We start from the raw sequence: 25748 nt of genomic DNA, 5'->3' as shown, positions 1-25748 counted from the left end.
TTTCACATATTTTTAAATTGACATTCGAACTTTTTTCTTAATTATTATTTTATTATTAAACCTCACCAATTTCGAATGTACCAGTTATAAATTTTAAAAATCCAATTTGGCCACTGAGTACAATCCTACGAAGCCCCTCCAGAGGGTGGCAGTACGCAAAGATACCGAGACCAGCTGCCGCTAAATTATCAACGAAGAAAAACAGCAGGACGAACAGGCGAGCTGCCCGCCAAATTTGCTTGTAAACAAAGTCGGACCCGTTTCAGTCCAACAAACTATGACGAATTTGGACTTTTCCACATAACATCGAATTATTTTAGCCCGTCAACAATGAATTTATTCGGAAAAGGTAATGCATATTAACTCCTTAAAGTTAGGATGGACTGAATGGACGGTGCCAGTTAAGCGACTGACGTTACTTAAATGCCACTACGATTTTAGGAATAGAGTTTTTCTGGCACGTGAATTGTCACTTCTGTGTGTCGTCGTAAAGATTACTTAATAATGTCAAATGCATGTAACTCGTTAAGTTTGATCGTGAACGTTATACACAATAAATTCATGTGCTTCATTTCCAGGAGGTGGAGATTCCAACCAGTTCGCTAGCAGGTAACGAATGGCACGAGACGCGGCACTAAACCATAGCCCTGTCACAGTCAAATCAAACATATTGTCAACCACACCGATAGCCATAAAAACATATAATGGTCATTATTATTTACAAATTTCACGTCCACGCATCGACAACGAGGTTACACAGTTTAAAGCAAATGTCAGGATGTAAATATACAGTACAGTTACACCAATATAAGCACAAGAAAAACACATATTTACCAAAAAAAAAAAAAACATCACACAAAAGGCAACTACAACGAATGTTACATTGTGGTCTTCCAGTGGTGACAGCGATTCCATCAAAGTTTTCGTCCGAGTACGACCTCTGACCAAGGGCAGCGGACTAACCACAGATGGAGATCAGATCTTGTGTCTCAAAGTCACCTCACCAAACACCATACGTCTGCTTGCCAAACCGGAACCGCGAACCTTCACCTATGACCATGTTGCTGACATGGACACGTCACAGGTTTGGGGGAATTTTTGTGATGTTACTGTTCCCATACTGGACTGTCTTTGTGTAGTAAACCTTGCACGATATTCTTCAACAGGACTCTGTTTTCTCCAGCGTGGCCAAGAATATTGTGGAGTCATGTATGAATGGATACAATGGAACCATTTTTGCCTAGTAAGTTGATGAAATTGTCAAAAGGACAGATTACACTGTGATTCATCGCTGATGTGTTTAAAGGACACTTTTTTTTCTTTTTAAAACAGTGCACATGTGTCTTAGAAAGATGTCTGTCACATTCTTTTGTCAAAAATACCCGAGGGATGGAGAAAAAAAATCCTGCACGCTTCAAACTACATATATTGGCTAATATGAACGCATATTAGCCCCATTAAAGTGGATTTCCTTCCCATATTGAGCGCAGGGACACATAATCATTAAACTCAAACAACCCACTAACTCAACAACTTCACTGTTCAAGTCAAGTCAACTTTATTGTCAAATGTGCTCTATGTGCAACATACAGCACAGATGAAATTTCTTTCCTCTCAACCACAGGAGAGAGAGGAGCCGCTGCGGGTACCCACGCTGCCATCATCAGAACAGTTGCCAAAATAATACCACATAACACATAAAACACAGACAGTCATTCAATCTTACCCACTTTTTCTGCATACACTGCGAATCCCAGTTCCACATACGCATCTGCGCTTCGCGCTGATGCTCCTTTCTTCTCATCGTCGGTATCGATGTAACAAACAACACGATGTGACAAAACAAAACACAAAAACAAAAAAGAACAACAACAAAAGCAAGGCTCTTGAAGAGCACTTGCCGACGACTGCTTAATCGGGCGCCATCCTGGAGGGAAAAAAGGAGTATGACATATCTAACACTGTTAGCTAATGCCAATCTGTACCTCCTATGATAGCACTGGTGTTAGATCCTTGGGGGATGTGATGTTTCTGTATGTTAGTGGCACTGCATGATCGTATTTCAGACAATGTAGTCCGGTTGCCACTTGAAAGTGGTTCTAGGTCTTTGCACAGCTTCGATGATCAGGTCACGGGCAATTATGTGAATAGAGCCAAAGGGTTCGCTCACTGGCACATTTTCAGAAATAGGCAGATAACTAAGCATGAAGTACATTATGGCTGACACTCCAGAGAGTCCCAATTGTTTGGCCTAGTTTGCTCATTAGCTATTCTATTTCTTCTGCAGCGGGCAAACAGGATCAGGAAAAACGTTCACAATGCTCGGTGAGAATTCAGGTTCAATTCAGTGTACTGTTGGTGTTGTACACATGGTAATAAAGCCAGTATATTCCACTACTAGGGCCCTCTGAGTTGGACAACTTTACAGATGAATTGCGGGGTGTTATTCCTCGCAGTTTTGAGTACCTGTTCTTTCTCATCGACAGAGAAATGGTAAGGTTGAGCGGCGCCATTTCATCACCATAAACAGAAAGTCCAGACCGTGGCTTGTTACATGTTTCTTCGATCATTTTCCCTTTCAGTCTCAGTCCAAAAGTTTTCTCTGTAAATGTTCATTCATCGAGATTTACAATGAACAAATCTTTGACCTCCTGGACACGGCCTCCGCCAGCCTCTTTGTCAGAGAGAACATCAAGAAGGGTGTGTTTGTGGAGGGGGCGCTGGAGAGGTTTGTCAGCTCTGCTGCTGAAGCATACCAGGTAGGAATTTGTAATCAGAGGAAAATGAACCTCATAATTGCCTGTTTTGTGTGTTAGGTTATTATGAAATGTGACTTGTAGGTGTTGTCTCATGGCTGGCGTAATCGCAGAGTGGCCTCCACTTCCATGAACCGCGAGTCTTCCAGGTCTCATGCTGTGTTCACCATGACTCTGGAGTCCAAGGAATCCATCAATGAGGTGGTGAACATTCGAATGTCTCAGCTGAACCTTGTTGACCTGGCTGGCTCAGAGAGGCAGAAAGACACACACACTGAAGGCTCCAGGCTCAAGGTGACAATTCTTGTTTGTTGCTACAATTGATTAGTTGAACAATTATCCCCCTGATTCGTTTAATTGGATTAAAAAAATGTCATTGAAGTTCACAGAAAAATATTTTTTTTACCCATTATGATTTATTAAATTATTATCCTGGTTAATGATTAAAGAAAACGTTTTACCAACATAATACTGGTTCAACTGATGGTTTCAAATGAAAAACATTTTCAGACTTTGATGTACATTGCTGTATCAAATGGCCTACGGGCCGGCAGCGGTCCACGTCTCTGTGATAGGGGGCTGCTATCTTAACCGAATGCTATTTTGTGGTCCGCTTCGATTACAGGAGGCCAGCAGCATCAATCGCTCCCTCATGTGCCTTGGTCAGGTGATCATGGCTTTGGTCGATGTGTCCAATGGGAAGAACCGCCACATTTGCTATCGAGACTCCAAATTAACCTTCCTGTTGCGAGTGAGTCGCTTAAGCAAAATACAGTTTAGGAACAATTATTGTAGCTGCGTGTTTTCAAAAATGGGAAGATGTATGGAAATATGTACAATGGGTCTTTGGTTTATGACAAAATTCATTTCCTTCGGCGCTGACATCATCCAAATTTGTACATAAATTAAAATGGGCTGCAGACTGTCACTAAGCTACACTCACATCGTGGTAAAGTCATAATTACGGCAAATGTTTGTATAGAATACATTTTTAGGCCCTAAAAACAAAGCAAACCAATAACTAAGTGTGCCTTCTCGTACCATGTGACCTCATGTTTAGTTCTACTTGCACAGACATTACATGCCATCTCTAACATGTAAAATGTTGTATACTGTATCTGAGCTCTCATCATCTTGACATGACATAGCATTCAAAACTTTCTGACATTTCAGGACTCTCTTGGAGGAAATGCAAAGACTTACATCATAGCCAATGTTCACCCTGGATCAAAATGTTTTGGAGAAACATTATCAACGTTACAATTTGCCCAGAGAGCAAAGCTGATCAAGAACAAGGTATGGCTGTTATTAAAAATAAAGACCATGTTGTCGGGTTATTTTACAATTACTTTTTAGCACTTTGTAGTATATTGTTATGATTTTTACAGGCCATTGTCAACGAGGACACCCAAGGAAATGTAAGACAGCTGCAGGCTGAGGTGAAGAAGCTGAAGGAGCAGCTTATGCAGGTTCTCTCATCTCAGCAAGTGGATTATGGGAAAGTTGTAGCACCTGGAGGACAACTCAACTCAAGTAATACTCATGGCACATTTGTGCACAATGCAATTCATAATTTTGTGGCGATTGTGTCAAAATATTAAATGTTCTTGTCTCACCAGAGCTCTTCGTGGATGCTAAACATGGCTCCTTGTACAAAACCAAGTTTATGGCTGCTGTTCGTTTGTGGAAGAAACGAGAGGAAGAGAAGAAGGTATTGCACATTTTCTCTTCTTTTTTTTCATGTTGTTTAAGGGATACTGTTCTGACTGGGGTAGGTTTACACAATCAACACAACCAATTTTCATCAAGCTTTGTGAAGGGGTTACACACGCATCACATATGGGTGAGGTTTTGGACAAAGGTGGGGATGTATGAAACGTTGGTGCTCTTTATTGTTTTGAGAGAGTTTGGGGACTTTGTCCTAGAAAACAATTTTTAAGCCACCAAAGAGTCAACAAAACTGCCCACAGTGTCTGCAATGAAAAATTACATTGGTCTATACTTTTTGTTTAAAAAAAAAAAAAAAAAACCTCTGTGAAAAATATGCAATATCAGAACCGCAAACCTGGAACCTGCGATGGGGGGGAAGTTTACTGTGTTTGTGTGACTGTGCATACAGGTTCTGCTTAAGAAGGCATCTCAGCTGGAGGAGGCCTGGACTCAGAAGGACAAGTTCATCCACTCCAGTCGCCTGATCATCAAATTCCGAGAGGATCATATTAGTCGCCTGGAGAAAAAACTCAAGGCAGAATGTGGCCCAGTTGCGGACGTGGAGTCGCAGGCTCTCATTGACCAGCTAAAAGAAGAGATTAGTATTTTACGATACCAGGTAGAACCTTATCTCGAACTTAACTAGTGCATTCCACTCCATAGTCACATCTACCCACACTACATCCTTCTGTACGTTTGCCCTCAAGATTGAACATCACCCCAAGATGACTCGCTATGCAGCAGAGAACTACAGCCTCAGAGAGGAGAATCGTCAGCTCTGTTCTCTTGAGTCAGTGAAGAAAGCCAAAGAGGATGAAGCACAAGTTGCACAAGAGCTTGAAGAAGATTTCCAGAGGGCCATGGAGGTAGAGAGGAACATGGAAAGTAAGTTGTAAACATAAAATATAGATCAGAGCCTATTTTCAGCGTTTGTGAAAAATCTCTCACCGTGTCACAGCTCCAGCCGGTGCTTCAACCTCCTCGGCGACGGATGCTCTTGGTACACCCGCAGTAGAGAAGCTGAAAGCTCAGCTGCTTCAAAAACAGTCAGACCTTACAGCAGTTCTACAGGCCTTTGAGGAGTACAAGGAAATCACTAAGTAAGATGTAAATTTTATTATACAAACTAAAGCACTCCCTGTGTCTATGATGATAAAAGCTAAGCGTCTTGTGAATAATGCCTTCACATAGGACAGAAACCGTTGTGAACATTAATTCATCAACATTAATCGTTATTTAGTGGATGTCGGGACTGAGGCGTGCAGCAAATAATAAAAACGTGCAAGTAATTAATGCCACCGCTCCTCACCGTACTCCTCGACCCCATCCCCCCAATTGTTTTGCAATGGCTTATATTCATAGTCCCTATAACCCTAAATATTCCTCAAAATATGATGGCTAACAATTTAGCATCATCTTAAACTCATTACGTTACCCTTAATAATTATTGTTATTAATTTTGACAATCCTTTAAAAAAACATGAATGTAGACTTTTTTTATTCGTGTTTTTTTTTCTTCTCAGGAAGCAGATGTCTCAGTTAGAGTCAGACAAACGATACCTTGACAAGTCCAACAGGCATTTGGAGAACATTTTGGAAGCCACAAATGCCTACAAAAAGCAAGAAGTCTCTGAATTGAACAGAATTCATGTTGAAACTCTCAAGGTGAGGTGTGGATCCTATAAGTCATTTTATTGGAGACAAAAAAAAAGGGGAATACTGTACATCAGTAGTATTTTCTTCTGCCACAATAATTTTTCTTATATATCGCCTTCTTCAAACACCAGATTCTCACTACACCCACCAAAGCATCCAACCTGCGCTCCCGTCTCGTACCAATGTCCAGCCCAGAACATTTGAACAGCAGCATCAACGATCCAAATGACATTTTGGCCGAGCCATCCCCTTCACACACAACCGAGATGGCTCTGACTGAAGAACTGCGTCAAGTGCAGGTAATCAAAATTGTTGCGTGGACTAGTATGGTTATTTTGAAATTCACCACGTTGTTTTGTGTTTCCTCAGGAGCAAGCGAGTCAGGTTCGGGCCCAGCTGGGGGAGGAGGAACTGAAGAACAGCAAGCTGATGCAACAAATTGCAAAACTAGAGGAGCAGATCCACGTCATGTCACTGGAGTCTGGGCAAAAGGAAGAGGTGAGGCATTTCCTCAGTTTTGGGTACAACATGATTTTTATCCAATTTGGCTGGATTACAATTTTTATTGGTTCTATTTCCCTGTATACTGCAGAGACACATATCCAGTATGGCTGTTTTGCATTCATAAAACACATGTGCAGACACTCAAACTTCATGTACTTATAACAATCCTTCTCAAATCGGGGGGCACGTTGTGATGCCATTTGGGCCCGTGTGATCTCAGGGAATATGTTTTTTTTTTTTTTTTCGTACTAGAATTAAGCACCGCGCGATTACAGTGAGTATTAGTTCCTCTGCCGAGATGTACTTACAGTAACTTTATAAACGAAAAGGATTTATAGTTGTGGCGGAAAGTTGGGGGGGGGCAAAATATTTTGTTCTTTCTGGAGGGCGTAACAAAAAATAATGAAGAAGCACTGACCTATAAGCAACACAGAGCAGCATGGACCTGTCTCAGATTTGGACATTATGATCACCTCGAGCAAAAATGTTGTGGTTTCACAGGACAGTATTGCAATTACAACTCTAAAATATATTATTTTGAAATGTTTTGGTAAATTACTTTTTTTCAATGGAATGTAACCAATTTTATTTTGAAACAACATATGGAATATTTGGTATATTAGTAAGCATGAAAACAAAATAGGCAATTGAATGTTTTTGAATGAAATCAAAATGTTGTACAATCATAATAAATATCGGATCTACATTTGGAAGAGGCCTCAGTCTAATCTTCCTCATATCTGTTTCCATTTGTGTTTATCCATTTCCGCTGCAAAAACACATCCCAATTGTGCGACTTGAGAGTAAATATTCATAATTGTGTCACTTCAATCAGTTTTAATATTGGCTTACTTTTGTCCTGATGCAGCAACTTTCAACTGAGCGCACTAACAAGAACAGAGATCATCTCAAATTACAGGAGATGATCAACAGCCTGCAACAGAAACATCAGTGCGAACAGGACACTGCAGAAGGTGCCGTTTCGGCCAAGTGTTTTCAAAACATTTTCGAAATGGTGAATGAAGGTGTGCTTTCCGACTTTCAGTATTAAAAAGTGAGATCCGAGATCTGCGTCTGGTGCTGCAGTCATCCGACAAGGAACTGGCCATCGTGAAGGAGGAACTCAGAGACAAGCAAAGTGAGCAGCAGAGACAGGCGAGCCAGCTCTCCAGCAGTCTGATCACCACACAGCTCCAGCTTGACAAAGTCCAGTAAGGAGCCATCTGTGTGGATGTGTTGTCCATTACTGTTGCCCAACAATCTCCGGTAGAGCAATGTTGTCATGTCAGGCTGGAATGGGAGCAGCTTCTGGAGCAGCACCACACTCTGCAGGATTCTTTCGACCAGCTGCAAGCCGAGGCAAAGTTTGATGCGGATCATGCGAGACAGCAGATGCAGGACAGGCAGCAGGAGATCAGCCAACTGCGAGCTCAGATTGCCGTCAGTGAACTTGTAAACTGCAACCATGTCTTCCCGACTGAAGCTGTCATATAAGTTACAGATGTTTTTTTTTGTTTGTTTGTTTGGTTGTTGTTTTTTTGCGATAGGAGTTAAACAACTCTCTGGAAACAGAGCAAGAGCACACTCGCACCCTGACCTACCAGTTAAGAGAGAGCAGAGAAAATACATCGAAGTGAGTTCTAGCTGTTATCTTGATTCGAACATAATTTGGAAAAAACCTTCAAATATTTTCTGGTATACTTTCAGAGAACTTAGTGAAACGGCTGAGGAGAACACACGGCTGAGCAAGCAAGTCTTGGACATGACCGTGCAAATCCAACAGCAGGTCAGCCCATGACTGTATTGTGATGTATCGAGAACGCCCACCACCCCCAATTCTTCCAAGTTGTTCTAATTTTAAAACAGTTTTATCCAAAACAGAAAATAATGTAAATTAGTTTTTTACCGGCACAACTGAATGCATCATATATTCAGAACTGTGCAGACAATGTTTTAAGTTATATTTTACCGTCATTAACTGTTATAATAGTACAAAGAGTAATTTTGTCATAAAACTCGAAGTAGAACGACTCAAAGCTGCTTGAGTGAACAGGGAGTTTGCAAGACAACACTGCCACCTAGTGGCACTGAGGGTTATTGCTGGAATTTGTATTGCATTTACCGGTACTTATTTTTTTAATATGATTGATATTTTGTTTTAATTGACCACTCCGACTGCTCATTATGCTGTATTGTCAACCTTTCATATGTCGTAAGTTCCACAAAAGCGTTCACAAAAAAGCCAAAGACAAGGCAAAACGCAACATCCATTTTGATGCGCAATTAGCTGAAGATATTTAGATTCTGAGTTGTCTTTGTATACTGTATTGCCTTTGACCGTGTCATTTTCATTTCAAAGGTCTCCAAACTTGATCACCGAGAGCAAAATCTCTGTACTGCCAATGAAACCATAAAAGGCCTGGAGCAGAAGGTTGAACAGGACAAAGTAGGCCCCAGTGAATTATTGTCCTTTTCTACATGCTTCCAGCTCATCTGTCTAAATCTCTTTTCTTTTTTTGTCAGGATGTCGTCCTAGATCTGATCAACCAAACCCGAGACCTCCGCAGTGAGCTCAATCACAAGGAGCAGACCATTGCACATCTGTCAGGAGACATCAGCGATATCACTGTACTTGAAACCGTACTCTATTTCACCTTTCATGTCTACAACTATGTCAGAGTATTGCTTTGGTCACAGCTAGTTAATGGGTTGTGCTAAAAAGGGGCGGGTTTGATACCTTACTGTACCATTGCGTTTGTCATATATGAAGCAAGAAGTGGTTTGCATTGAATTTACAGTTATTGAAAACATTTTTTGGAGCACTGCAACCAAAATTTCCCCAAGTTTTGTTTCCAAGGTGGCGACGTATACCTGATTTTTATGTAGTCCATCACTAATCTAGGCTTACGCAGCTTTTAAGTCCTAATACTGGAGACATTTATTTGACAAACACTTTTAGCTCATACAGTTGTTATAAAACAATCCCCCTCAACCAAAAAATTAGTATGACGTAATCAAGCCTGACCATTATATTGTTACGCCACTGCATTCCTTGCTCGCAGACAGATTTTTGGTTTGATTCCACGCAAGTGGAATTTTTAAATATTGAGGGGAAGAAATGAACACGAGTATTGACACAACCTTGATTTCCCTTCCGTAACTCACAATGCTCAAAATTTAATATACCGCGTCTTCATATTGCTCCTCCAGGCCAAGTACAATGCTGCCAGCTTGGAACAAAAAGGCGTCGAACAGCAAAACACCAAGATGCAAGCTGAAATCACAGACCTAAAAGAAGCCCTGGAAAGGAGTAGTGCATCTAACAAAATAGAGGTTAGTGTGACTATTTCACACCACTGCCATCACGTGTAAGAGATAATTAAAAAAAAAAAAAAAAAACATTTGTGTGTGTGTGTGTCAGGTTGAAATACTGCAGGACGAGCTCATTTACGCAAACGAGGAGGTTGAAAGACTTACAAAGGTTTTAGATGAGCACAACAACCTCCTCGAAGCTGCTCAAGAGCAAGCTACTCAGAAGGACATTGTGATCCAGAATCTCCAGCAGAAGGTAATTGATCCCCATGGTGGCAGGCATTGATCCTAACCATCAAATTTCACTTCATAATTCAGATACACATCAAACAAAACTGTGTGTGGCCCAGGTCCAACAGCAGCACGAAGCTGTGGAAAAAACAATAAGAAACGGAGCTCTCAAAAATGTCGAGTCGACTTGCACTCCTAAAGCAATACCGAAGGTAACAGTACTTTCTTTAATGCTCTCTACATGGACATGGCTTAATAGTTTGTTGTAATTATTTTCTGCTCGTTCAAGACCCCCTGCACACCAGGAAGCTTCAGCCGGGACTTAACCCAGGTCCTCGAGAGTCAGGAGAGGGAACTGGAGAATCGCCGGTCCTCCATGATGACAATGGAGATTCTCTTGGCAGAGCTCAATGCTGAGAGAGCTGCCAAGAATGAGGAGATTCAACGGCTCAAAGTATGTACAGTAGAGATGTAATGATTAATCAACAATCAAATCATTATCACATTGATAATACAGTACTTTAAACTTATTCTTCTTGCAAAGGTTTGAACTTTGAGTGTGTTTAAACAAGAGAGAAATGTGTAAAAATGTTAATGGTGAAGTTTATAGCCTCAACACATATAGTATCATGTATCATATTTTTAAAAAAGTTTCCTACTTCGTGGATTTCACCTATTGCGGGTTCTTTTTGGAATGTAAACCCTGCGATAAACGCTGGAGTGAAAGATTTCACGGATTATGGGACTTTCATTTATTTCAGTGGGGAAGGATGATTTGAGTGCAAGTTTTTGAAACAGCATGAAAGTGGTCACTTCAGAAATTAGACTCGTATCTCAAGGCACTAATGTAGTTGTTGTTTTTTTTTGTTTTGCCTGCAAGAATTCTAATGTGTTTTCTTTGCCCTCAGACCCAGCTGACTGAGAAAGAGGTAGTCCGCATGGAGATTCAGGGCTTGCTTGACCAGTTTTATAATAAAAAGCCCCAGGGTGGAACTACAAACAGGTTGAGTTGAATCAGCCATACAGCACACAGTGGCAGAGCGACATGAATGATGATGATTTTATTTTCCAACTTTCAGTGAGGAGCTCATTGAAGGCATCAAACAGTCTCTTCTGAAGGAGCTGCAAGAGGAACGAGAAGAGAAGGTTTGCATTTTTTGTTCTTCTTCATGTGAAAGTTTTTAGATGTCTTCACTGTTGCTGTGTTTGTCTTGTACAGGAAAAAGTGATACAAAGGCTGTCGGACACTCAAAAAAAGTAAGCCCTCAACGGTGTACATGTACATGACTAATTGACTCCTCGATATGTGCTCAAGATTGAACAAGTTTATTCCATCTGTTGCTTAGAATGCAGACCCAGGAGTCCATGTTGGCGCAGTCTCAGACTTGTGTCCAGGAGCTGACCACAGAACTGAGAAATCGCTGTCTCGAACTGAGAGAGTTGAGCCACAGGGTTCAGGATGAGGACAGACTCGTCAAGGTCAGAGCCCCTCAGTGATTTATGTATTTATTTAGCTCAAAATGATATGAATATTATTTAGCACATTGCTTTGATAAGTGAAAGTGACTCCTCTTCCAGGAGAATGAGCTTCTCCGTAAACAGAATGTTCAGCTGTCTGAGGAGAATGGAAAACTGGTGGGGCACAAGAACCACAAACAGAGGATTGAATATTTGGTCAAGTTAAAGAAGGACAACACTAGACTGCAGGCGGTGAGTATCATTTGTGTCTGGAATGTTAAATATGAATGTTAACATTAATGGGTTTTATTTTGGGTATATTTTTCAGGAAAATGAAAAGCTTCGATCAGAGATGAGCATTATGCAAGACAACAGTGCACCTTTGCTGTGATGCTTTTTATACTTGCCCCTGTAAAAATTTTCAGGGGTCAAGTGTCTTTACAGTCACTTGAAGTGATTACTATTTTTTTTTAAAAATCATTTTTGTATGTTTTTGTTTACAAGTGAAAAATAGAATAAAACAAAACTATTTTAGAGCAAATGAATGAGTTACTGCCCTTTCTTTTTCACAAGTCCTAAAATTATCATAATCTATGCTAATGTACAGTACCGGCTGGTGAAAAGTGTGTGGTTTGACTTCAGAAATGTGGAAAAATAACATGACTTTGCAGCTAGCAAATGGGCCGTGTGTTTTTTCTAACTGCAACAGAAAAAAAGAGAAACGCGTGCACTTCAACCTTCGAGTAACTTCTAAATTAAAGTTTCCAAACAAACAGCTAAATATGTTGCGACGTGTTTGTTTTTTTGCTAACAGTAGCTGCCATTTTTAATTTGCATCCACCCAGTTCGCCCTTCGCCACCTCGCGGATACTTGGAGTCAAAGCCACAGTAACCAATTGCACCTGACAATTTAGGACAGACAACAGGCCGCACCATGGCGGAGGGATTCACGGCCGAGCAAATTTCTAATTGGTTCATCTCTGGGTCCGCGTTTGCCAACATTAAGCTCACAGAAGAAGCTGTCGAAAATAAATTGTCTGGGCCGTCGAAAGAGACGAGGTAGGATCATTTTTCAGAATCGAAAAGGTGAACTTGAGCAGAGCTAGCTCAGTTAGCCTTTACACCCGCACGTGTGCTCGTTTCGGTTCATCAGTATTGTGTGACACGTTTTATATAACAAACACATGAAAAATAAAAAGAAATATGAATCGCAGACACTGCTTTTTGCTGTCACGTTGTCGAGCTATGAGCTGGTGGCAAACTCGTTGCCCCTCCTAACATGGGGCCGTGGACGGAGCAGCACGTTTGGGCGCCAACTTAAAAGTAAAAGAAAGTCACTACACAAAAATACACGACAAGCCACGAATGTGTGCATGTTTTAGAGTACAATTTATGATGTAAAGAAAGTTTCATAAATGATTTTCAAATCAAATTTACTGAATCTTTGGAGTGGCACATATATAGAGCTTTTGCCACTGATGTAACGGTACATGGTGATGGCTTTTTTTTTGCCATGATTATTTTTCTGTTTATTAAGTATAAATATATACATCCAACTCGAATCAACGTGTATATATTTGAAATGAAGTGCAGTCTGTATTTTCTACTTTGAAAACATAAATGACAAATTAATGGTGGATTCATTGACAACAGTGTCCTCTCAGTGTGTTACATGCCTCTGTTGACCTCATGGGAACTGGACAGTAAGATGGAAGTTCCCACTCTCTTTTTGCCGTGAGCCAGTTGGTGTACCGCACGACTCTGTCCACATATCCAGAAACAGTTGGGATCTCCTCCCTTAGCTTTTCATCACTACTGTTTCCTTTGACAATGTTATGCTCCAATTTATTGCGGCTTGTCCAAAACCCCGTTTTTGGGAACTGCTTCGCCTTCCCTGAGGGGCTGTGCTCTTCACCACACCTTTGGTCGACGTCTCTCAGGACCAACTTGAAGACAGAGACTAGCTCCCATGGCATCACTTTGCTGGCTGCAAGCACCTCACGAAACCTGTGGAATCGCACAACCAACAAGTCGTTACTGAAATTTCAAGCTCTTTCTACGTTATCATTAAGTCGTACTTTAAGTTGAAAGGTTTGAAGAGTAGGTTTGTTATTGTCCTGCTAAATATGTCTTTTCCACATTAAAGTTTGATTTGTATTGGAAAAAATGATAATGCGAGTGAAGTGTAAACACACGAATGAGATTTACAGTACCATGTGAATGACATTTGAACTGCTCAGAAGTCATGCAGCCGTGCAAATGAATTTTTTACGGACAATTTTCAACTGTACAAAAATATTGGCTCAATGAGTACTGGATCAAAATTTGGGTGGAAACCTTTTTTAAATAATAAATTGTTGACTAATGACTCAGATTTTGAATTGCTCCTAAACTAGTGGCCGACTGTTGGCCACTTATGAAAAGTATTTGCTGAACTCGGCCCAACGCGTTACAGTTCAGTTGATTTCAGTTGCCTCGCTCGTTACGCGGCGGGCCTTATGAATGTAAATGTAAAAAGTCAATTGGATGTTGGCTTTAATTTAGGGGTCACCACCATGTTCATCAAACATTGCCATAGATATAATTGCTCAGAGAAATGCTATTGAATCTGTTCTCATGATGTCATTAAGGCAATTTTTCACCTTCACCTCATGTTTACGTGACCTGACAGTGTGACATTAACACGCAGTGGCTTTGTTGGCAGCGTGCTCTGCCTTCCTTCTTGCTCTTTGGCCTGTGTGCGCTTCCCTGCTGTCAGGTTTCATTTTGATGGCGAAGCAGCTATGTGCTGCTGACTGCATGCTAATGTGAGGATCTGAGAAGATGGTATGGTGTCTACAAAACACCTGGAGAGCACTGCTGCAGCGTGGACAGGCGGGATGCCAGCGCACAGTAGTTCCAGTTGGTCTAGCTCTGTTGTGGGAATGAGGGTCCTCCATCTCGGGTAGCTCTGAAAACATGGGTGATCCACGGTGCTGTGGACAAGCCTGTGCTCCAGGTCCAGCACCCTGGCCGTGCACTCGCGTTCCTGCACATGCCATAGAAGCTCTCGGATCAACTCGTGCTGTGGTCGGTCCCTAGGGCATCTCAGAGATGAGTTTTCAGCCTGCGTGGATGTGTCATGGATCCATTTCGGCCAGCTGAAGAGTGGCATGGCAAGGATAGCCCCCAAGCACTGAAGAATATGAGAGGATTAGCCTGTCATGTCATTTGTACAAACCACAGTATTCTACCGTTTAGACATCCTTGAATGTCAATCCTTTCAAAGTAGAGGTGTGAAAATTCATCAGCAACACATCAATGATCAAATTAATCGACAACTATATTAATAATCCAGTGATATATAAGAGCCAATGTTTTTTACACTTGACTTAACCAACCTAAAATTGTCCAAATCCTCCCGATCTCAGGCTCTCAGCAGTACGTATTCTCTGATTTCTGTAGTCTTTCATGAAGGCAGACTGATTATTTGGTGTTAAATAAAAATCTGACATAAGCGAACACATGCCTTTACTTTGGAAAACAGAGTAGTAACCAAATCATTTTCGGAATGTTTGCTAAGTACAACGTCGGTCTCTCTCGGTTAATATTGTTCTTTATTTGATTTTTATCACTAAACAATGCCAAATAAATCATTGGAAATGGTTCTGTAATAGACTTCAATGCAAAATCAAATTGTATCAGATTAATTGATGGAATAATTAATCGAATAGTCGAATCTAAAAATATGCTTTAATGACAGCCATACTTCTAAACCGAACTTCAACAGAGTCAAAGAATGCTTCAAACATTGACTTAGAACTTAGAAAGTTGGGCTTAATGTATAAAATAACTGCTTTCTTACAACATACAATAAAAAGAAGGGAATATCAACACTTACAAACCACGCTTGATGCAAACCAGTTCTCACAGAATAAAAGCTCCTCGATCAGTCCATTACATATTTTGGTGGTCCAGTACGGTCCGAGGTTTTATGTGGTGGTATCTGGTCTTTGTGTTGTAGTTGTTGTGTTCTTGCCATCATCAATGTTGTCTTGTAGTCTTCCAGGAGAATTCCTCACACTGCAGCTTGTGAGAGCTCTCACCTCTCTTCTTCGTCTTCTCTGCTCGGTCAGCTGCTTTGTGCTCGCACCGGCGAGGAAAGAAAGAGGGCGAATGTGTGGCGTGTGCATATTGTGGTACCATCAGGATTTGTACCTCCCCTTGCTTGGGGCAAGTGAGGGCAAAGGCCACAGCTCTGGCTAAAGCAAAGAGATTCAGCTGATCTTTCGAATATCATTCGCATTTTGATTGTTGGCAGGCTTTTATTATTGGATTGCTTCACACAGCAATGGAGTGGACAGTATACTGGTGCACGTCCAACTGCCCCACAGTGCAAGTCTTTTTTTGAGGGGGGGGGGGGGTGCTAAATGCCAATGTGATTTTGCTTTGTTCCGTCACTTCCCAAATGTCATGACCACAAGTGTGCGCTTGGAGCATTAAATGGCGTTTAAATTCCTGTGCCACGCTAAGCATGTTTTCTGGGGGTGCTAATCATGGAGTCACTCGCGACACAATGTTTCCGATATTTTGCTCAGGACCAACATCAAGGTTATGCAACATTGGCCTCTTCATACTCAAGACTTTTAACCTTGGGGTAATGTGGCATCTAAACTCAGCAACAATGACAGCATAAAACTCATCAAAGTTTATTTGCTGTCTGATAATATAATTTCTACATTTATTCAAGTTATGGTAAAGTGATCAAAGAATCCATGAGCTATTCCCAGTTTCACTTTACAGGTTCTTATGTACTGAGACATACACAGCTTCATCTTTGAGGCACTCAATTCTCAACTATATTTGTAGCGCAAAAAAAAAAAAAAAATCGCAGCTGTAAGAAATTGCTGTTCAATGGCTTGTGATGATGAAATTGTCTTGACAAATCTTAACTTTCCAACTCTGTTGTTGTTCTGGGTCACTGGGAATGGTGTTAAAACTCCAAGGTGAGTTGACTTGCTGAACATGAAGGGGAGCACACCTTTTATTGATCCAATCACATGTTGGGCAGTAGAAAAATCTAACGACCCACCATCAAAGAAAGGTATGACAGAAAATAAATACTATCTAGTATATTCACTCCCTGGGCTGTAGACAATAATGCTCAAGCATCCATCATTTGACTTGTACAATGATAATCACAATTACAGGTAACTGCCAAGTGCTTCTGAACATGGCAGATTGCCAGTATGTGAGTGTACCCTAAGAAACTAAAGTGAAAGTCTGTAAAGATGACATTGTCTTAAATGTTTTGTAGCAGCCCAGTAAAAGTTCCTGATGAAGACTACTTGGAAAGTGTGAACAAGACAAAAGATGACCGGTCAAGTGAGTATGAAAATTTCAATGCAGTTGTCAATTGACATTATTCAATGCGCCATTTTTTTCCTTCAGCATAAGCAATAACAAGTGCCCTGCTCTAGTTTCTGAATCCTTAGGAAGCAGCCCTGCTCCACTTGCAAGCTCCAAGTATCCCACCTTCCCCATTACCAAAAGCAGGCAGGAGGTAAAAGTCCATTTTCTGATTGCACAGAGCTGCTGTTCATGTGTGTGTGTGTGTGTGTGACCTCATTCATGTTTGCAGTTTTTATCCTCCGGATTTAAGCGTCGCTAAAGAATAAATGATGTTGTTTGCGACAGCAATTCAAATTCCTTGGTTTAATACTGCAATTTCTATAGTGGCCTGGCATTTCCTAAATAAGCGCACCAATTTGCTTTGCAATATGACTTTTTAAATTGAGTCTACTGAAGCCTTGTGTGTGCATGCTTGTGTGCCCCTCCAGCTGATTTCTCTGATAGAAAACAACTCTGTCGTGATTATTCGAGGAGCCACGGGCAGTGGCAAGACCACCCAGCTGCCACAGTACATTCTGGACCACTACAATGACAAAAAGGCCCCTTGCAACATTGCAGTCACGCAACCACGCAAAATTGGTGCCAGCAGTATTGCTCGCTGGGTCGCCAGTCAGAGAAACTGTACCTGCGGGAGTATAGTTGGATATCAGGTTGGTTCAGCTTTTATAGAGACTTACTTCTGCTATAATCTGATCTACAAGGGGGAATGATTCCACTCAGGGCTGGAGAACTACGTTTTTTACTAGTGCACCCGATTTCTTTAGTTTTATTTTTTTTCTCCGGTGCACCAACACAAAACATAGGCGCAACCCACATTTTCGACTTGAAGTTTTGGTCTTAGCCTTATCTGACTGAAGCACACGCTTCTCCAAATGCACACACACAGACTTCCTCGCCCCTTCCCTCAAAAGGTTGATTGTACCAGTGCGTCCATTTTATTTTATTTTTGTAGATGTGTATCAGGCTGCCTGGGTGCCCAAATTCTACAGTGCTGCCACTAGGCATCGTGATCTCAAGACACGAATGTTCAATTTGTGCACTCCTCCAACAAATTAAATTTGGCTTGAAGGAGTTTTCCCTCCATTCCTTCCTTTTTTGTTTGGTTCAAGTCATGCTCTTCTTGAATGGAAAGCACTCTTTCCCTGCAGCGGTGGATTTGTTCTCAAGTCACTCTGACATTTATTTCATCCCAGTTTGTGTGCCGAGCACAAAAGTTTCCTCTGTGCGTCACTTTGGGGGTGGCGTATGTACTGTACGCCTGGTTAAATCACCGCCACAATCTATGATATAGGAATTATTATAGATATCCCATAATCCCCCATTCACGATGTAGTCCCGTATTATATAATAGTCCCTTCATTCTGTTTGGTGATTCCATATTTCCGTGCAGTGTTTTACTGTATTGCTTTGCTATTTGCGCTTGGACCATGTCGTTTTCCTGCATTGTGATCAATATAAACTTGTTGAGTGACCATCGTTGGTCACTATTTTTCCAAGTGCATTGTGGGCAATTTTGAGTGCCGTGCATTCTTTTTTTTTTTTCTTTTCGACATTTGGACACCCCCACAAAATGGTGTAACCCTTTAATAGTGCACTACAGGTATATAGGCAATTATTTGCACACTCGGGCACAGCCATTGTGTCTATAGCTGCTGTTGAGGAAGTTGAATGAAACCTTATTGATAAGCAATGTCTGTGATTTCATATTTTCATTTTAGGTTGGACTGGAGAAGATGGCTACTGAGCACACCCGACTAATCTACATGACAACAGGAGTGCTGCTGGAAAAACTGGTTGTTGCCAAGACCCTCACAGAGTACTCGCATATTTTTATTGATGAGGTGCATAAACATAGCGTTTCAAAATTGAAATGAGTAGAATCTTTGAAAATATCGGTTGACTACATTTAATTTGGACAAATAACACTTGCTCAAGGTTCATGAGCGTACTGTGGAGATGGACTTTGTCTTGCTGATTGTGAAGAGACTTCTTAACAGCAACTCTCGTTATGTGAAGGTAAAAAAAACAAAAAACATCTGTGGTATTCTGTCCAGGTTGAGTGTTCCTTAACAGTAGCCATGTTGTCCTAGGTAATTCTCATGTCAGCCACCATCAACTGCAGACAATTTGCAGAGTATTTCAGCACCCTTGTTCGTGGAAAGATAAGTCCAGCCTATGTGTTTGAGGTGGAGGGTGCACCTTATACCATTGAGGACTTTTACCTGGATGACCTTCAGGACATCTGTCAATATAATGTACAGTACATAATGAGTTATTTGCTGCTGCTTTCAGTGGATATTGTTTCCTATCATGTTTTCATGTTTGTCCTTCCCAGCTGGATTCAGTACGTTTAGATGATGCTTACATCTCAACTGCGATGTACAAACTTGCTATCTGCCTCATTGAGAGCTTTGACAAAATGGAGGGCGATAGGAGCAGGTGAAGACTCTTTGTGCAAGCATTACAAACTGCATTTTGGTAGCCTTATATAACAAATTAAGTGGTGGAGTCTGTGTGTTAACAGTGATGCAGTGACAGAAGGCTGTGGGAACCTCTCGGAGAGGGGCAGCGTCCTTGTTTTCCTCCCTGGACTATATGAGATAAGATATATGCAACAAGCCCTGTCCACGCTGGTCCACAAGAGGTCTTTTTTTTTTTTTTACATGGTCAAATGAATTATTATGTTCTAATTTCATTTTACGTTCTACAAGTTAATCACTTTTTGAGATGATCACGTGCACCAAATGAATGGTCTTTCAAGACCTTTTTGTCTTGTCAACCCAGACCATGGCTAAGTACGACCCATGGGCCACATCCGGTCCGCCCACGGACTCTGACCAGCCCTCTCCATGACCATGACATCTTTCTTATCTAATGAAAGAAATAATTTGTTTCATACTGGAAAATATAAATGCATTCTTATCTAATTAAGTTGTTTAGTTTTAGTGATGTCTCTAGATACTGTTCTCCAAATGTGATGGCAATGTGCTTTTTAAGGTTGCATCTGATTGGTCAAAGTTAGATTAAAACATATTCTCAGTCCACTGACTTCAACCACAACGGTGAAATACAGAGGAATGAACAGGATGTCTGATTGCTTGCTTATTCACCTGGGGCTTCATTCCATCCCTTTTCAGCAGCAAACAGTTGGCACTCACGCTTGTACCTGAGCGCACCTGCTCCACACACTTATCCGAACTGGCGCTACTTGCCTTCTCTTCGGAATTCTACCCACCCAGCCAGTGTTCTTATCCCGCACGCCAATAACTGCCCCTCTCATTTGGAAAGAGGAAAAAAAAACTTGATTTGTCGTGCAAAACATCAGTCCAATTAAACATATGCTAATTGGTCCCGTGAAAACCAAATAAAGCCAGAAATTTTCATCAATTTATATAAACCCTCCCGGATAGGCGGACAGGGTGTAAAAAAATGTGGACATGTCTAAAAGAGAAGGTTGTTCACCTTACTTTAACCCAATTTAAGAAGCTTTGATGCCCTTTTCCTTTTAGGTTGCAGGTTTTTGCCCTCCACTCCACTGTAACAATGGAGGAACAATATGGTGTTTTCCTGTCTCCTGTGCCCGGATACAGGAAGGTAAAAGTTTCATGCTTCTTATTTCTTGCTAGCTAATTATTCTAATGTTGTTCTGACCATTGCAGGTCATTCTTTCAACGAACATTGCAGAAAGTTCAGTGACTGTACCCGATGTCAAATATGGTAGGTTATCTTATTTCTCTTCCCCACTTTGGTCTCACCCTCAAAATGTGTATCTAATCTCCCTTTATCTTTGATACAACCACAAGTATTCCTTTATAAAATTAGTTTCCATACCTCTTTTCCTTTTTTGTGCAGTTATTGATTTCTGCTTGGCCCGTCAGCTGATTTGTGACAAAGAAACCAATTATCAATCTCTGCGTCTCACATGGGCGTCAAAGAACAACTGCAACCAACGTAGAGGTACCGCACAAATATTTCAAATACTGTACAGCAAAGTATGTCATCACTTCCGCTGACACTCACCTTCTACTCTGCCAGGAAGGGCAGGTCGAGTTTCCAAGGGCTACTGCTACCGCCTAGTCACCAAAGCCTTCTGGCGGAATGAAATCCCAGACTACATGATCCCTGAAATGTTGGTATGTGCCTACATTGAATCAGTCATGACACCTTCATGGTATTCATTTTAATGGCCCCTGCGTGTCCTCTCAGCTTTCCCCACTGTCCAACATAATGTTGAAGGTGAAGCTGCTGGGCATGGGAGACCCTCGATCCCTCCTTTCGACAGCTCCCTCACCTCCCAACCTCAAGGATATTATGAGAACCGTGCTCCAACTGAAAGAGGTGGGTGCTGGTGAATAACTACGGTGAGCACACTGTGATCCAAAGTATTACGCATATAAGATTGAAGTCAAGTCAAGGTTTGGGTTTTCATTTGTGGATTTCTCTTCACAGACATGAATCTCAGAGGTTTCATGATTAGCTTCCCAGATGAGCCTTTTAAAAGAAAATTACTATTAAAATGTTCCACATTATTTAGTATTAATTGGGGAGAAAAGTTTTTTTTTAACTCATGAAAAATGTGAAATAGTCCGATGTGAAGTGACTTTCAAGAAAGTCATCATACAGTTGAATACTTTTATTTTGATTCAGAGAGCAACAAGGTTCATTCAGAAGAAGCCATATTAGGGATAGTTTCAAGGATTTAAGGAATTCTCATACCAACTGGGGATGCACAATAACTATTGGACAGATATTGGGCAAAAGTAGTGTAACTTGTATGGGTCCGATATCAAATACCACCTCAAATACAGTAACGTTGGTCTGGTTTTTGTCTCTGCTGCATGATGTAGGAGGTAATATGGTGCCACTGAGCACGACTTCAGAACAGTGAACCATTTGTTAACACAGCTTAAGTTTTCCCAGAGCAGTTTATATGAGTCCGGGATCTTGGTTGTGCCCAAATTTCATGATGTAGTGACTGAAAGAAATTATTGGTTTAACACAAATAACCATCTGAAATTTCATACTTGTTTTTGTTTTAAACTGGTGTGCAAAATAATTTGGTACTGTATTTGAGTAATTTAGCAAAAAAAACAAAAACTAAATTGCCATTATTGTAGTTTTCTTCATTAAACTTACCATTTAATACAGAAGCAATATGTTAAAATTATGAACTGTAAATAGCATTAACTATTTGGTGCAATTGAACAAAAACACCCTATTCTTGATCATTTTATAACGCAGTGCGTCCTGACCACTTAGGATAATATTCTCTTTTGTTCTGTAGATGGGGGCCCTGTCTGCTAAACAGAATGATGAATATCAAATTGATGGTGAGCTGACGTTCCTGGGTCGAGTGCTGGCCCACTTACCTGTGGACCTTTACCTTGGCAAGATGATTGTCCTGGGCCACGTCTTCGGTTGTCTCGATGAGTGTCTCATCATAGGTCGGCTTTCTACATTATAGTATTAGCGATATCAATTATCAGTATTAAGTCTGCTTTTTGCCTTACTTTTTACACAAGCTAGATTAATTAACAACCACTTCCATCTTCAGCTGCCTGCAACTCGATGAAGAGTTTCTTTGCCATACCTTCAATGCAACAGCTTGCCGGTCACAGGTGAGTCACATCCGAAGGCTGTTTTTGTCGTCTTTGGTGCCCCTATGTTGCCCTGTATGTTTAAAAAAACAAAAACAAAACAAACAGCTAAATGAATAAAGTTCGTGAAGATGGTCTAATTCAGGGTGTCGGCGACCCACGGCTCTTTTATCCTAATGTTGCGGCTCTGCGTGCCTCAAGATAATAAATTATGAGTGTCCAATTGAAGTGTATGTTATTTGTCTCAAAAACATGCATCACTTCTGTTATGTTCTCTGACTGTACACTAGGTGACAGTGTTGCTATAAAAATACTGTCGGGATGAAAAGGGAAGGAGAGGAGTTCTGTAATGGCGACTATAGTGAGTTGTACGAACTAGTGTTGTGCCGTTAATAGCTTGTTAAGAAAATACAGTGTTTGGCTACACTCTGGCCTTGTTATTTTGTCTCCCAACACCACAACTTATTTCTTCAGACCTCGTGCAATTTCGGTGATCAGCGTTCGCCTTCTTCTACCTATGCAAGTTTTGAGGTCGCTCTGGAAATAGCCAGATATGAGAAGCCGTTCACAGAAGGAGAACATGTGAACGATTTCATTAGCAACGCACTGTTTTACAAGCTAACATTGTCTTTTCAGATGTGATAAAGTATTTGCAGCTCCCGGTGTTGTCTTTTCCGTGGAAAACAGGTCAAAATGGCTTTTTGTGTAGAAAGGGTTGTCGACCCCCAGTCTAATTCATACATGCAGGTTAACCCTTTCTGATCACACTTATGTCCACATATGGCGAAACCACGTTTCCACTTCCACCAAAAGGTTTGAAATGTTCAGGCAGCCAAATAGCCCCAAACAAATGACCACATAATAAGAAATCAGATAGAAATGTTAGTGTCACTTCACTTTATTTTTTCTTTTAAATCTGAAAAACATTCCTTCCGCCACAGATTGAGCCTGAATTTAATATTCTGTCTTCTGAATATTTGCATTCTAGGAGCAAGATGGCATTTGCCCAAGGCAGCCAAAGTGATTCCATTGCATCTGTCAACACCTTTAAGGTAATGCTAAGCCCCCCCCCCCCCCCTGCAAAAAAAACATATTTTAAGGGATTTGCTCAATGCAACTCTTTTCACTTTCCTTCCCTGTTGTTAGGCGTGGCTCTCCTTCAAAAAGCAAGGACAGCTGAGAAGCATGAAGGTGCCCGAAACAACCGAACATTAACCAACATCTATCATTGTCGATTTTTTTATTTCACCTGTTTTCTCCATTGTATAACTATGGAACAGTTGTCAGAAGTTATCCTTTGTTCACATACTGTGATGACAAGGTGTTCTTGACTATGCAGACTTGTAAAAACATTAAGAAAACTGTCCGTTTTTCTCGATCCTTAGGATGAACTGGTTTGGGGCAAAGAGAACTTCATTCAGATCAAGAGGATCCGAGAGGTACCTTTTTGAAAGGATTCACTTCTTCGGAGTCTAATCTTATCCCGACGTCCAAGGCAGAGTTCTGCGACATCACAGTTGCCAGCAACTGGCCGTAACAGAGACAGGCATTTCAGAATTAATTGATTAAGTGACGACTAATCGATTATCAAATTAATCACATATTTTGATAATCGATTAATCATTTAAAGACCCTTTTTTATACCTAAAATGAATTCTAATACGTTTTGTTTCTTGGGATGCGTAAAAACTGTGGTAAATCATGTGAGAGTTTCCCTGTTGCAACCTTTGATGGGATAAGCTGCAAGTCTCAACAAATCGGCCCTTCTCCCCTTGCCATTCTCTCTCTATCCAGGTTGCAGAATTGTATTTAGATCTGAAAGAACGTGTGAAACAGTTCAACATGTGTGTGCCAGAAAATACCCAACCCTCAGACTACAAAAGCATCCACACACAGAAGTTCATTCTTCAGGTTTGTGATGAATTTGATCGCTTGGGCCCGTATTCTCCCTTGTACGGAAGTGGTTACATGCATTCTCCTGTCATTTATGCACCTTTGTGCCTGGTTGGCCCTTCAACACATTCTTTGAACGTCAAAGTATCATATGCTAAAAAAAATACCAGTGCCAACTTTCTTTCTACCTGCGAAGAGCTTTTCAGCTTGCAACGTTCTATTACAGCTTGGAGTTTTTTTTGGAAGCGCTGCTTAGTATTACAAGTAATTAACAGCTCAATGGTGAGTTAGATTCTGAATCATTTGTTGGTTATACGTTTTACGTGACGCGCCGCGGTCTGTGGCACAGCTGATTTTAAATAAATTAAAAAACTAATATTTAGATACACGGCAGACTCACCTCTTTTCTATTGATAAACCTCCAAACATACATTCAGTCATAAGCACAGTATTCTGATTAAATTTCTTTTATGGTATTTATTCCATCCAGAATTGGAAAAAAAAACCAAGGCAAAACAAACATGCTCCTTAAAAGGAGTATGTTGGATGACGATGGCGAAGAAATATCCGCTATGGAAGTTAATTCCAGATTTAAAGTGTGTTATATTTTCCAAATAGATTTCTATGGCACACTTAAGTCACACGAAAGCTCCATGATTTAAAATCGACCTCAAACTTCAGTGAGTCAGGCCTTCTTGGTGATTGCGCTCACATGAGCCGCTAATGCACACAAGGTAGGCCAGAAGTCATTACGAGGGAATGCGCGTACATTGAAGGTCTGCGGGGGGAGACTTGCACACAAATGGTAGAGTATGACCCTTAATGTCTGGTGTAAAAGCTTTCACTTATTCATGGACCTCTCTTACACAGGTAGTCATTGCTGGTGCCTACTACCCTAACTACTTTGTACAGGGAGAGATTGATGATGATCTGGCTTCCAGAGAGTTGAGTGGCTTCAACCCGAACACAACAGTCATGGTAGGTAATTAACTATTATTTACTTCTTGAGCAGACCAATATTCCAGCTATTAATGTATGAAGTGTCAGTGGTCAATGTGTCGTGCTATTCGCACGTTCTCATGGATATTTGTTGCTTTATTTATCGATGCACAACCCACGAATCACACTTGGGTATGCGAGTTGACTGGTGACGTCGCTGGCTCAGGCGAGGGTCATAGCTGGTCATTTGGGGCCCAAGGCAAACACAGCAGAAATATAGAAGAAAAAAAGGTTTCAGACT

General features: G+C 41.0%; 3 protein-coding genes across 5 annotated transcripts in view; 2 read left to right on the top strand and 1 right to left on the bottom strand.

Moving 5' to 3' along the window:
• The first annotated feature begins 234 nt into the window (after window positions 1–234).
• Window positions 235–12151, top strand: kif15 (kinesin family member 15). The gene is made up of 35 exons (XM_086126565.1): window positions 235–349; window positions 579–609; window positions 898–1084; window positions 1167–1243; window positions 2288–2325; window positions 2402–2493; window positions 2583–2759; window positions 2841–3050; window positions 3382–3507; window positions 3930–4052; window positions 4145–4289; window positions 4376–4467; window positions 4876–5085; window positions 5174–5351; window positions 5425–5566; window positions 5990–6131; window positions 6254–6421; window positions 6492–6620; window positions 7495–7600; window positions 7672–7837; window positions 7916–8066; window positions 8174–8259; window positions 8334–8412; window positions 8986–9072; window positions 9150–9254; window positions 9837–9959; window positions 10048–10194; window positions 10289–10381; window positions 10459–10623; window positions 11078–11172; window positions 11249–11315; window positions 11389–11426; window positions 11516–11648; window positions 11748–11879; window positions 11956–12151. The coding sequence occupies exons 1-35, from the start codon at window positions 331–333 to the stop codon at window positions 12016–12018; spliced, it is 4122 nt and encodes a 1373-aa protein (XP_085982691.1). The 5' UTR covers window positions 235–330; the 3' UTR covers window positions 12019–12151.
• Window positions 12152–12561: 410 nt separating this feature from the next.
• Window positions 12562–25748, top strand: part of tdrd9 (tudor domain containing 9) — a 20200-nt gene continuing 7013 nt past the window's right edge. The window contains exons 1-21 of one of the 2 annotated variants that reach the window (XM_086126567.1): window positions 12562–12686; window positions 16927–16991; window positions 17102–17169; window positions 17447–17668; window positions 18737–18859; window positions 18954–19034; window positions 19109–19273; window positions 19354–19457; window positions 19543–19662; window positions 20528–20612; window positions 20678–20735; window positions 20871–20975; window positions 21054–21151; window positions 21225–21356; window positions 22303–22462; window positions 22573–22636; window positions 23604–23667; window positions 23762–23806; window positions 24001–24054; window positions 24410–24526; window positions 25379–25486. In XM_086126567.1, the coding sequence (XP_085982693.1) occupies window positions 12562–12686; window positions 16927–16991; window positions 17102–17169; window positions 17447–17668; window positions 18737–18859; window positions 18954–19034; window positions 19109–19273; window positions 19354–19457; window positions 19543–19662; window positions 20528–20612; window positions 20678–20735; window positions 20871–20975; window positions 21054–21151; window positions 21225–21356; window positions 22303–22462; window positions 22573–22636; window positions 23604–23667; window positions 23762–23806; window positions 24001–24054; window positions 24410–24526; window positions 25379–25486 (2163 nt within the window). Of the gene's footprint in view, window positions 12687–16923; window positions 16992–17086; window positions 17170–17446; window positions 17669–18736; window positions 18860–18953; window positions 19035–19108; window positions 19274–19353; window positions 19458–19542; window positions 19663–20527; window positions 20613–20677; window positions 20736–20870; window positions 20976–21053; window positions 21152–21224; window positions 21357–22302; window positions 22463–22572; window positions 22637–23603; window positions 23668–23761; window positions 23807–24000; window positions 24055–24409; window positions 24527–25378; window positions 25487–25748 lie in introns of both variants that reach the window. The other variant, XM_086126566.1, reaches the window with a different exon arrangement.
• Window positions 12998–15774, bottom strand: rd3l (RD3 like). Of its 2 annotated transcripts, XM_086126570.1 has the most exons (3): window positions 15508–15774; window positions 14474–14802; window positions 12998–13634 (listed from the first exon to the last, which is right to left on the bottom strand). In XM_086126570.1, the coding sequence occupies exons 2-3, from the start codon at window positions 14779–14781 to the stop codon at window positions 13268–13270; spliced, it is 675 nt and encodes a 224-aa protein (XP_085982696.1). In that variant the 5' UTR covers window positions 14782–14802; window positions 15508–15774; the 3' UTR covers window positions 12998–13267. The 2 variants fall into 2 exon arrangements, with proteins under 2 accessions (XP_085982696.1, XP_085982697.1); XM_086126571.1 differs by lacking the exon at window positions 15508–15774 and having other exon boundaries at window positions 14474–15491.

The sequence above is a fragment of the Hippocampus guttulatus genome, chromosome 13 (genome assembly GCF_054856545.1).
Source record: "Hippocampus guttulatus isolate MCC_2025c chromosome 13, RoL_Hgut_1.0, whole genome shotgun sequence".
Taxonomy (NCBI): domain Eukaryota; kingdom Metazoa; phylum Chordata; class Actinopteri; order Syngnathiformes; family Syngnathidae; genus Hippocampus; species Hippocampus guttulatus.
The sequence above is the reverse complement of the archived record's forward strand: the minus strand, read 5'-3'. Positions and strand labels throughout refer to the sequence as shown.